A 12,978-nucleotide genomic window follows, 5' to 3' on the forward strand; every position below is an offset into this window, starting at 1 on the left:
CTTTTGCAGAAGAGTTTTCAGAGGTGAAGATAATTAACAGCTGATCAGTAATAGACTTTTCTTTCATTTGTGGTTCATTAAATGTCATTCCCATATTACCGTCCAGTTGCAGGAGGACAGAGTTTACTCTGTGTGACAGGCAAAGTTGAACTCTTTGGAAATAAGTATTCAAGCAAAACACTCTTCACATGGGTCTTGGTGTTGGGGTGGGGGGAACAAGATCCTTACAATCAGTATGTGATCTCTGGATGCAGCACCATTGATGTAATGTCATGCTGCAGCTTGAAATGGGTGGTTGTACTCCCTCACCCCCTATCTTGCAAAAATAGATGCGCTGGGCTGGGCAAGGGAGCTGCAACAGAAAACTTAGAGATGGAATGTTTTTATTTGGGGGAGTTGTGTGTTTTGTGAGATTTTTCTGTTGAATTCATTCCTGGACCTTGTGTGTCAGTCTGAGTTAACACCAATGCTCGCATAAAGGGAAGCGGTATGATCCTGTTGCATGGGAAGGTGAAGAGGGTGGGAGCAAGCTGATCCCTTTGAGACTGTGCCCCTGAAGTAATGGTGTTTCTTCTGTCTGCTGGGGTTAGGAAAACACTGTTTGTGTTCTGCCCTATTAATTTTGGCAAGTACGTTCAGCGTGTTGTACTGGCTGAGCAGGCTTGGAGGCTGGATGTCTGGCAGTGAGTCAGTGGAGCTGCAGTGACAAACCCAGGACTACATGCTGCTGTGCCTCAGTTGCCTTTCAGGAACACTTGTGCAATACAAGCAGCTGATTTTTCACCTGTGAGTGCCTGTGGTAGCACGGTAATACTATGGTTTTAACAAAGTACTGAAGAGTGATGCCAGTAACATACTGCAGTGGTCTTCAAAAGGTGCTCTCGTGGGGGTTCACGAAACTTTGGAAGCAGTATTTTCTGTGAAGGGGGTGAAAAATGGTGTGAGATGTACTAGCCGGCAATGAGCTGTGTGATCTCGTAGTGGTCTTCTGGCCCCAAAAGTCTGTGAACCACAGAGCTAAGATCACTTCTCTCCTGAGCTATCTGTAGTGCTTTGTGGGTCTTTTCAGGTTTTTGAGGGTTGATTTGTTTGGGGAGGTGTGTTAAAAGAAGCAGGCCCGTAACTTCCTTCCAGTAAGTGCTTATTTCCGGAACTTCATTGAAATGCTAATAGTAATGTTTGTTGTTTGTGTTTAAGTATATCAAAATGATCAGGCTGTAGGAAGAATGGGTGTTACCTATTTCATTAACTTATTTCATGTTTTATGTTTGTTTCAGCTCTTTAGAGAAGTAAGAATAATGAAGATCTTAAATCATCCAAATATAGGTACATTGTTTCTTTCACATAATTTTCAATTCTGGAGAAATTTTAGCTTTTTCACTGTTAGAATTGCTGTGGTATGATTTTAAAAGATGATTCCGCACTAGGGTGTCAATTTACTGTAAAGTAGCAGTAATAAATACTTTTCAGAGCTGTGTGGTTTTGGTGGGGTTTTTTTGTTTGTTTGTTTGTTTTTTTAAAGAAAAGCCAAACCCCAACATTTTGGTCCCTTTGCACAAAACACTTATTTGCATAGCTAACTGATAGTTTTGCTCCTTTGGAGTGTAATACTGATTTTGACTGAATTCAGGCTCTCATTAAAAACAACTATATACCAAAAATAAGCGGTCAAGAAATTAATCAGGATTGTACATTTAGATGATTTAGTCTTGTTATGGGACTGTCAGCAAACTGACTGATAACTAATTTGTCACCATGTATGCCAGTTCAGTGCATAAAAATGACTATCGCTGATGCTCAAATCTGTGGAGGTTCTGCTTGATTTAGTTGCTTTTCTCATGTAACAGAAGCAAAGTATTGTTTCTTGAGAAAATGTTGTTCTGTATGGCTTGACCAAACGTGCTACAGTATTTTCCATTTAGGAACGTTAGACAGAAAAAGCTTCTTTAGAGTGATAGTCTGATATTGTCAAGCAGCAAGCAAATAGTTTTGTGTTGGGTTTTTTGTTTTCTCTGACAGAATTCTCTGTGGGGTTAACAATACTTCTGCAACTAGTTAACTGATTAATAAATGGCTTTCTTTTCTAGTGAAGCTATTTGAAGTCATTGAAACTGAAAAAACCCTCTATTTAATAATGGAATATGCAAGTGGGGGTAAGTATCTCTCTGCTGTGATGACATAAGTAAACAAATTGCCAAGTGGGAGAAAGCATTTGTTTTCTTTAAAGTTTTGCTTTCTTTTTCAGCAAATATTAATGTCATGGTAATGTGAAATATTAAGCAAAATCCTAAATATTCTCTGGGACTTCTTCGGGCAACGTAATTATAACTTGTAAAACCAGCTTCTGAACTTACTGCAACTTAAATCACATTTGCTTTGTTTTCACAACTCAAATTTAATGGGAATCTTTATTTGGCCATCAATTCTTCCTGTCAGTAACAAATGCCAACCTTCTCAATTTATTGTATTCAGCTCCCTATCTCTGGTGCCCGATTTTGTATAAGGTATTTGGTAAAAACATGTTCAGATGAAACATTTCTGTTTCTTTAACTGTTGCTTTCAAAAGCATGAGTACTGCAACTTTTGTGTTTTAGATGTTGACATTTGACATATCTTAATCACAGACCTTCTACTGTCAAGAATTGTTGGGCTTAGCCTTATGCCATTTTAGGGGGAACTTAAACATTTATTCCTGATTGTAGGGTGGGAAGGGGGAAAAGCGTGCATCACTCAGCGTCAGATATTTTCACCAGAGTTAGAATTAAGGTATTCAGGCTTAAGTTACTCCTTGCTGACTAAAACCTAATAGCACTCAGTTTGTTAATGTGACCCTTTAGCATCCACAGCTGGGGATCTCAAATAGTTGAGGCTTTGCTTTAGTTTCAGGAGGGAGATACAGACACTTCTTTTGAGAGAAAATCAGCATTGAATTCTCACACTGACATTAGGTTATGTGAAGTTTAATGAACTACTATAAATCAAGTAATGATTCTCTACCTGCCTGTGTTTTCTTCTAGCAGCTCCCTAAATGCTCAGCCAAGATATACGTAAACAGAAACAAAGTTGGTAAAATACCATTAAAATAATGGCTAGTACAGGTGTTTGTGTAGGCATACTGTTTGATGGTACTAGACTTAAAAGTGAAGTCCTATTGCCATCTAGTGATTAGCTTCTAGGAGGTGGAAGGGCCAGCGGTTCTCTAAAGCAGCGAGGATCTTTCTTAGGGTAATGGAGAGATACATACTGTACTGGTCTAAAAGGCTCTGAGCAGTACCGTTTGTACATGCCATGTTGTGCAAGACAGGAATGGCTCTTAATCTCAGTGGCAGGCATCAATTTCCCGTATTTCCTCTTTATCAAGATACTGGTCACGCATGATGTATACGAACTCTGTGGCTGCAGGATGAAACTATTACTACAACTGCAATACTTTGCGTAAATTGGGGATAATTCTTTCTCTGGTGTAATTTTCTCTGAATTATGAAGAAGTGTTCAGGTTTGTTCCTTCAAGGTTTTTGAAGAAGCAGCTGTGAAATACAGCCAAGAGGGTTACCTGAGTTGAGTATTAAATAATACGCTACAGAGGGAAATAAGGCTATTTTGTAGAAAATCCTGACATTCCCTCAGAATGTTAAGTTGTTGCTTTGCCCACTGTATGACTCTCGGGTTTTTTATTCCAGTTTGGTGGAGTTGCTTCTGTTCAAAAATAAATGTGAAGTTACTTAGCTCTTCCGTTGTGAGGTGGCTATCTACAAAACAATGATTTCTTGCTCAGTAGAGAATATTTAGACGTTTGATCCACTTCTAAAGTTTTTATTAATTTTGCATATTGGCGAAGAATTTTTAAAACTGTGTAGTAGTCTGTGTTTGTAGGAGTTCTTATGTACATGACTGGTTTTTAGTAAAGAAAATCTCCCGTGCACTTGCAAACATGGGCCAGTTGGCAGCACCTAAAGCTCAAACATTGTAGTCTGTATTGACGTGCTATAAAATGACTGGATTGGTTAAAGGGAAGAAAAACCCCCAAACACAACAGATCTTTATTACTGCTTTAGTAGTCCACAGCCATACAACACTGGGCTTGTTCAGGAGTAATCCTTCTCAGTGTATCTTACAGATCTGATGGTTGTGTGATGGATTATGTCAATGTGTCCTGCTATGCTCATTATTGTGACCTTCCTTGTGGGTACCTCTTCCAAGCCTAGGTTAAAGCTAAGATTTCTGATTTTGGTTAGAACAATTTTATACACGTGCACAAAGAAAAATTCTAGTGCTGGTATGACAATATTTACAAATACCATCAGATGTTCTCATATATGAAGCTTTTTTTTGTGGGGCAAAAGAAACCCCTGTGAGAAAGTCTGTGAAGGGGTACGGGTCATCTTTATTTACAAAACAGAACTATGCTGCTCAATTTCTATCATAAACAATTGGAAGGAAATGTTGTTTGGTCTTTTTCCTATATCCAGTCATTCATTAAGTCTTACTATTTTCTTGTATAAGAGATGATGTAGTAAATTGCAGAGCAGTTGTGCCTTGTTCTCTTGAGCTAACCTGTAATCATAAACTTGAAATACAGTCATTCTAGTGAAGCTGCTGTGGGCTACTGCTAGAGTGGAATCTCTAGATTCTGAAATTGGTGTTAATGAATCTTGTTATTGAATTGTAGGGGAAGTGTTTGACTATCTGGTTGCACATGGAAGAATGAAGGAAAAGGAGGCTAGAGCTAAATTTAGACAGGTATGTATAACATTCCTATACATGAGCTTTCACCCCTTCCCTGGTTTTAATGCTGAAATGAGTAGAATGGCTGTCCTTTGTCTTTGACTTGTTGCAGTGTTCAGCATGTTGTGGACTTGTAGCCCCAAGTGAGAAAAAGCTTGGGTTACCATCGTACTTCAAAGGGGTTAGTAGTCCATTCAGTAATGCTAGTTTCCTTAAGGCTGTGTGCCAGGGTGTCCAGGAGTGGCAGAACACAGTGACTGCTTGATCCAGAAGTGTATTCCATTCCAAAATGCATTTCCTCTAGGTTGATTTCGTATAGCCTTAGTTCAGCTGGTCTGTAGCAGGAAGTTGCTCAAATGTAACAGGCTACAAACAGGCCAGTTTCAAAATGCAGGCAGTGCGTGTAACAGGGATCTGTTCACCTCTATCTGCTTACATGAAAGTACGCAGTTTAATAGTTGTTCTAAAAAGTCACAGAAAAGTAATTTCTAGGCTTGTTAGTTAGCTTTCTGTATGATGGATAAACTAGCCTTGCAAAGTTGTTGGATTTTCATTGATCTGTAAAAAGCCTTTCCATTCTACAGTAAAGCAGTATTGAACATAACAAAATATTTTTGCATAACTAATTTAAATCCATATCTCTGCTCTTGTAGCACCTAGAGTTTCATTTGTGGATCTGACTGGTCTGATATACTTTTTCTGCTCTTATGCAGAAATGCGTAATTGCCCATGTTATTTCCATGCCTTTGGTCACTTGGATAACCTAGGTGATGTTGTGAAAAGTAATAAATATCAAAATTATGCTCCTGCTTAATGACACTTTAAAATAATGAATAGGGAAAAGAGTGTTTTATTGAATGATATGTAGGGGTTTTAAACTGGTAATTTGTGGCAACGACATGACAGTCACTTTCACTCTTGGAAGGGGAGGCTCCAATAGCTTCACTACTTAAGCGTAGCCATACAAAAGTAGAAAAAAATTGATATAATATACAGGAATTCCAGGAAATAAATTAATGACTTTCACAAAATGTCTTGTAAAGAAAACTTTCACACTTCTCTAGTGTGGGTAGTGTGACTGAAAGGAACAATTTGGGAACTAGGAAACTGTGCCACAACTGTTTTGCTCCCTCTGTCTCATATAGTAAGAATTGTGTGAAAGCAATATAAGGAATAAGCTCAAAAGTAGCAATGAAAGTAAGAAAAAATAGAAATGTATTTAAGCCAACATAAGGAAGCAACAAAAGCATTTCTGTGAAATCCCTGTTCCTTTGTTTTCTCTCATCTCTAAATCTTGTATTTACCCTCTTTAATCTTTTGGGAAAAAAAAAAAAAAAACAAACCAACAAAACCACCAAAACCCAAACAAAACAACCCAAAAAAAGCAGCTGCAAACTTCATATCCCCAGAAGTGATTTGTGCTTACTGGAGTTACACAGCTTGATAGTAAGGAAGATTTTTCTTCCTCTTAAACAAAATCTTACATGTCTATTTAAAGCTGCTTCCTTCCCTTTCATATTCCAGCAGGTAGAGAACTTTCCTTTGTGATTGAGAGTTTCTGGTATGTGTTTCTGTGCTGTGTTGGAGTAGATATGATGGGTTGTGGAGCAGTCGTTCCCACTTAAGCCGTCTTCTAAATCCCAGACTGTTGCCTTGCTCTTTGTAATGTCACTTGAAGAGCTTCAGAGTAATTTGAGAGGATTTGCTGTTGTCTCTCAGATGTGAATGTTGAAAACTTCTACTGGTATGGTTTTCTGCTCTTTGTCCTCAGTTTCTTTTATCAGGAGCTGTGTGGAAAAAGATCTTTCAGTAATTCCATTGAAATTGCACGTTTGTTCAGCAATTACCTATTTTTTTCTAGTAATTTGACTCCCCTTTAAGTGAAAACTTGTGGAAACAGGTCAAACATGTTTTACAGGTATGCTTTGTGCTTAATTTTATGGGATAATTTGAGTAGTACAGGATATACATAACTTCATTTTTCAAAAACAAATGTAAAGGGAAAGAATTTAAAAGGTAGTTACCTGCTGAGCTGAGTATTTGACCCATCAAGAGCTGATTTTATGTACTTCAGGTTCTCAGCTTTTTTTAAAATTTTTTTTTGTACTTCAGTAGACTAAATGCTGCTTATAAGGATACATACATGGCCTCACTTGAATCCACTGAAATACACAGAAGTGTTTTCAGTGTTGTCTTGTAAGGCTTGTCTCCTGACACAGGCAGCTGTGGTCTGTCCTCCTTCAACAGCTGACTTCCCAGCTACTGAGGTCAACCAGTTTTAGAGGACCTTGATCTTAAAGATGGGAGGTTCTTGAGAGCTTCAAAAGCATGAGCGCCTGGAAAAAAAGAAGAGAACCCTAGTAATAACCCGAGGAGAGAAACTATGTGATAAACTCATTGCGCTTTGCTAGAGAGAAGAGGATGCACACAGGACAGAGGTCAGGCAACTTTGATCAGAGCTTGGCATTTATTAGACACTAAGGCTCTGGCTGTGGGACAGTGTCAAAGGAAACTAGATCTTACTGGGTTTACAGGTCATAAAACTATTCATTTCACCTTACTGTAGTCCCAGAATAGCTTCATACAGCTTTTAGCCATTGTTGGAGGGAGAATGCTCTCTGTAGAACTTTTATCTGATTCAGTGCAGCTGTTCTTATGTTAGATAGAGACTTATGACATAATGGGGGGGGGGGTATTTGCTAACTGGTTTAACAGACGGTGCCTGTCTTTAAACTGAAGAAACAGTTGTGCCGTGGTATTGAGCTTAGTTCTTACAATAGGTTGTATTATATCTTGTTTTTGGATCATGTTTCTTCTTTCAGTAGATGTGATTTCTGGATCAAACACTCATGTTTTATCTGAGGAGGCTCTTCCTCTCTAGCAGGCAAAGAGCAGAATTTGGCAATTCTCCCCTCTGCTTGTTTAAAAAAAAATAATTTTTTTGGTCCATTTTGTTATGCATACTTAAGGTTTTTAGCAGGAAAACATAACATAAAAGACAGTGATCATGTTATTCTAGTCACGCTTGACAAGGAACACAGGAGAGGGTACAAACACTAAAAATAAAGTCATGCTCTGCAGTTCACCATTTCAAACTCCTTTTGTGCAGCCATGTGTAAGAAATTCAAATCCAGAACGTTTTGCATTCTTAACATCACCTCATTTTTCTTGCCCTGTTACAGGTTTCCAAGCAGTTCTGGTTTGATCTTACTATCCTTTTTCCATAGAATAATGTGCCTATCTGGATAAGAATGCAAAAATGGGAAGCCAAGACTCAGGGCAGAGGGTCTCCTGAAATTGATGTGTCTTAGTTCCCTCTCTCCCTTTACTGCAGCCAATTAGATCTGGCCTGCTTCAGTTTTCTCACTGTTGCCCTGCAGAAGTATTTTAGAATTTTTAATGCTGGTAGATGTTAGGACAGATCTTAGAAAATTAAAAAAATCCGCGAAATACATCTTACTTGTTTCCAGTTAAGAAACAAACTACTTGTGGCGATGTGGAAGGGACCTTGAGAGGTCATTTATCTATCCTTCTGTCATTTAATCCTTATGAAGAATGGTTTCTCTGCCTAGAGATAACTTGTTCTAACTTGTTCTTTAAAACCTGTGATTATACAGATTTTTGAAATCCCTCCCAAGAAACTTATTTCAATGCTCCAATTGTTATCTCTAGCAAAAAGGTCTGCTGTTTCTTCCCCTCTTCTCCCCACCTGCCAAGCGTCAGCAAATTTCTCAAACTGAAATAGGTTGGGGGCGAGGGGGCTGTCAATGGAAACAGTGATGGAAGTTGGAAGACAAGGGAGTGAATGCAGTGCAGCCATGCTTTGTGCTATTTTTCATTGTTATGACTGCTGTTCTTCAATTATTAATGTCATACACATTGCATTATTTCTCTTCCATTTAGATTGGACTCACTTCTGCAGTCTCTGTGCTATCCTGTTGCAATGCAGAGTAGTTCAAAAGCATCTGCAAAGGAAGCTACTGATTGATCATCTGCTAGACCTTCCGCTCTTACGTAGTCAGAGTAAAAGCAGTTTAGGAACAAGTGGTGCAGTTTTGTGTCTGCAGTCCCGAATAAAGCTTGAGGTGTTTGTCATGCTGTCAGCCTTGGAAACCCCTGCAGAGTGAGCTTGTGACTGGTGATAAAGTAATGGTAGCAGAGACGAAAGGAAGGAAAACCAAAAGGTGGTACAAGTGGTGGCGTGGGAGCACTTTGGCGGTTTCAGTAACTGTAAAAAGCTGAACTTGGGGTCTGAAAGAGGGAGTCAGTACGTAAAGGAGCAAGCAAAACCAGAATGAAAGTGTAGGGAATGGAAATATTTCAACTTCTCATAGACTGTTTGGCTTCTAAGGTCGCATTTTGCACACGTGTGATTCAATAATACAGGAGTACAAAGATCAAAACGCTGGTGCTTAGGTTTCGAATGCAAAATTGACTGGTAGGTCAGTTCTTTGACCTGCCAAGAACCTTACTTTCACCTACTGTAAATACTGGGAGAGAGAACCATTGCTCCTTACCAGTACAGGAGGATCCTTATGCTAAGCTGGACAGTCTGATCACAAGTTATTTTTTGTAACAGTAATGATACCTCGTCTTCCTGTGTTGAAAATCTTAATCTTGAACAAAGAATGGAAATACATTTATTTCAGCATAGTTATTACAGTGAATTATTTTTATGTGCAGTTCCACTTCTTTTAAGCAGTCATAACATCTGCCTCAATTCTGACCACGTATCCATGACAATAAAATGTGTTTGACTGCATTTGTGATCATGTAACAAGACTTTATCCAGCTTTTCCATACATGTAGCGTTCTGCAGCAATGCTTACGATTCTAAAGCAATGTATTAGGACATTGTACTGTGTAAATAGCTTATATAGTTCGCTATATAAAGCAGGAAAAACTAAATGATATTTGGAAACTAAGATGGAAGAAATTATTCCATTACACTTGAGAGACAGAGAGAGGTTTTTTCCATTCAGCTTGCTACTCTTGTACAGCATACAACACACAATAAACCATATGCACTTAGCAGACCTCTGTCAGATGCACAGTTGCTTCTCACTGTGGAAGTTTTGACAAACAAGCTGTTTCCTGGTAGTTTCTCTAGTATCTAAGCTTGTTTCTTACCCTTTCTCTCCATGCTGCAGCATGAAAACTCACCTTTGGAGAGGGACTGAACACTTCAGGCTAGAGGGAAAGCTTTTATTGCTGTATACAGTATTGGAATGGAAATACTTCAGTAACCTTTCTGAAAGTCATTGCTTCTGCTGGTCTATAATTAGGCACACAGGAAAAACAAACTCCTCTTTCAAGTATAGTAGAAACCAAATAGATCAAATAACAGACACCTAAGTTATTTAGCAGCTTTTCCTCAAATACACTGGTCAGTATAGTAGTTGGTTACATTGCTCTTGAGTGGATAAGTACATGTCAACTTCAGTAATAAGTGTTGAACTTTTTGATTAAAACTCCTGTTTCTTTGAGATGTCACTTACATAATTGGGCTTGTTTTCTATCCAGATAGTATCTGCAGTGCAGTATTGCCACCAAAAGCATATTGTTCATAGAGATCTCAAGGTGAGTAGGAAAAAGTGCATGAAGTGTGTCAGTGTGTGTCAGCTTCTGTACTTGTGGGTGTGATCTTTATTGTGCTGATAAAATTTAGTGTGTATTAAGCTTTCTGGTTAGTTTATTTTTTTGTGTGTGTTATAGCAAGTTTTGAGGAATGTTTACAGTATAGAACCATTTCAAATAAAAGGAAGAGGATTTGTAAGGCTTTTAAATACAGAAATTTAATGGCTGCTGAAAGATAGCCTCTCACCCTGTAGTCAGATTCAAATCTGATGCAGGTCAGTGTTAGCTGAGAATTTTTTTATTTATTTTTTTTAAGGGTAGTTTGATAGAGGTATGACAAGTTTTGGTCTCGAACAGAATGAATTACCAGTTGTGATCATGCAACTGAAGTATGGTGCTTTGTAGCTTGGCATGAAATGGTATATCCCTTCTTTAAATTGTGCCTGTTGTATTAATAGTGTCACCACATAACTTGTTCAACATATCATAGTTTTGTAACTTAAAAAACAACAACCAAAAACCCAACAACAAACAAAACACTACCACCAAAAAAACCCAACAAACCTCTTGAAAAGAGTTTAAAGGTTATGTATATTACCAAACTTTTGCAAGAATACCACATAAAGTATGGATAGTGAGACTATATCTTGTTTTCATCTTAATAGATCAAAATGTAAATTACAGTAGCTCAGGATGCATTTCTGTGGAGAAAACAGATGGTAGTAACACGGTTTTCAGGTATCATAACAGCTTGCATAGTCTGAAGCCATTGTACAGAGATCTTTAAAATAGGAGATATGCGAATGATAGAGTAAAGCATACCTAAAGACATTGCAAGGAAGTGAATGTTAACAGATATTTCAGCTTTTTGTCTTTTAAGAATGAGTAAAAATGGACAATAGCATTCTAAATCAAGTGTTTTAAGTTCATCTTACAAACCATTCTTTCTATTCCAGGCTGAAAATCTATTGCTAGATGCAGATATGAACATTAAAATAGCTGACTTTGGTTTTAGCAATGAGTTTACAGTTGGAAATAAACTGGACACCTTTTGTGGCAGCCCACCATATGCTGCTCCAGAGCTTTTTCAAGGGAAAAAATATGATGGACCTGAAGTAGATGTTTGGAGTTTAGGTGTTATTCTTTATACCCTTGTGAGTGGATCTCTTCCTTTCGATGGACAGAACTTAAAGGTGCGTTTTTGTAGAACATGTTGGGCATGTTTATCTAATGTTTTAAGTGATTTGCTGCTTACAACTTACTGTCTGTTCTTCTTCTGTTACCAAGGAACTTAGAGAAAGAGTGCTAAGGGGAAAATACAGGATTCCTTTCTACATGTCCACAGACTGTGAAAACCTCCTCAAACGTTTCCTGGTGCTAAACCCCACAAAAAGAGGCACTCTAGAGGTAATGGCACAAATAAGGTGCATCAGAAAGCTAGACGCTATATTTTTCGAACTGTATTTTTGAGTTGCGACTGATTATTGTCGTATAGTTTATTTGAAGTGGGGTGGGGGATTGTTGAGTAAAGCATGTGACTTTTTTTTAAGGTTTTGTTTACTGGTGTTACAAGAAAGCTGACTCCACAGTTACTTTCAAAATGAATGTGAGACTACACTGCATATGTCATATAACTTTTCCTGATGGTTACCTTGTGGATTCCTGCATTAATGGATGATCCATCAGGACGTTTTCCACATTTTCAGATGTGTAGTGGAAGTGTTGACTGCTAGGTTATGATGGGGTTGCCTTTTGCCTGCATTTTGTTCCATCATGGAGGAGAAAGGCTAAAACAATACTGGCTTCCGTGGACTTCCATAGTCAAGCCTGGACTTACTAGACTTGTCAGAGTTGTCACGCTGCTGCTGGTCTGTGTTACAGACTTTTGGCTTTCAGCTATGTGCTAGAATACAGCCAATTGGGAAGCAGCCTGGCTTGATGTGCATAGTTGGTCTCCTCACTGGAGCAAAACAAAACTGAGTAGGTGTTGGTGCCTGTTCTGGAAAAGAAAAATTAGAAGAGGCCTTGGTGTTTGGTAGATAGGGGAGTTGTTTTTTCAACAGCTCATTTTCTTTTCTGGTAAGTGTATTGTACTAACAAAACCCTTTCTTTTTAGCAAATTATGAAGGACAGATGGATCAATGCAGGGCATGAGGAGGACGAACTTAAACCTTTTGTTGAACCAGAATTAGACATCTCGGACCAGAAAAGAATAGGTAACTGAGTATTTTTTCAGCATACTGTTTGCATGATGTGGGCATGGTTTTTTCCTCCACCACTCTGTATTTGTTTGCCATTTGGAAAAAATAACTAATTTTTTTAATAATGATACTTCATCAGGCTTATGTTCTCACACTTAATCGTTTAGTTTAATTCTTTAAAGTGTTCCGTTCTTTCTCTTGAACTTAAACACTCAGCCAGGCTAAACATCAGAGTATTTCTGTTACTTATAGAATGTGTGTTTGTTTTTAGATATTATGGTAGGAATGGGATATTCTCAAGAAGAAATTCAAGAATCCCTTAGTAAAATGAAGTATGATGAAATCACAGCTACATACTTACTGCTAGGAAGGAAATCATCAGAGGTAAGTATGATTCTTAAAAATGCAAAGAAACAGAGGAATCCAAAAGTGTCCATAGCAAAGTTAGAAGCAAAAATTAAGTCAGTAACTATAG

At 38.1% G+C, this 12,978-nt stretch overlaps 1 protein-coding gene across 18 annotated transcripts in view; it reads left to right on the forward strand.

Annotated features, from left to right (window-relative positions):
• The window catches only part of MARK3 (MAP/microtubule affinity-regulating kinase 3), a 63,984-nt gene that overhangs the window by 25,456 nt on the left and 25,550 nt on the right, over positions 1-12,978 (forward strand). For 15 of the 18 annotated variants that reach the window (XM_010565404.1, XM_010565406.1, XM_010565409.1 and 12 more), the window contains 8 exons: positions 1,278-1,326; positions 2,088-2,153; positions 4,670-4,740; positions 10,249-10,305; positions 11,259-11,495; positions 11,590-11,709; positions 12,419-12,518; positions 12,775-12,887. In XM_010565404.1, the coding sequence (XP_010563706.1) occupies positions 1,278-1,326; positions 2,088-2,153; positions 4,670-4,740; positions 10,249-10,305; positions 11,259-11,495; positions 11,590-11,709; positions 12,419-12,518; positions 12,775-12,887 (813 nt within the window). Of the gene's footprint in view, positions 1-870; positions 876-1,277; positions 1,327-2,087; positions 2,154-4,669; positions 4,741-10,248; positions 10,306-11,258; positions 11,496-11,589; positions 11,710-12,418; positions 12,519-12,774; positions 12,888-12,978 lie in introns of those variants that run through there. The other 3 variants (XM_010565417.1, XM_010565421.1, XM_010565420.1) reach the window with 2 other exon arrangements.

The sequence above is a fragment of the Haliaeetus leucocephalus genome, unplaced genomic scaffold (assembly GCF_000737465.1).
Source record: "Haliaeetus leucocephalus isolate CR32 unplaced genomic scaffold, Haliaeetus_leucocephalus-4.0 Scaffold191, whole genome shotgun sequence".
Classification (NCBI taxonomy): Eukaryota; Metazoa; Chordata; class Aves; order Accipitriformes; family Accipitridae; genus Haliaeetus; species Haliaeetus leucocephalus.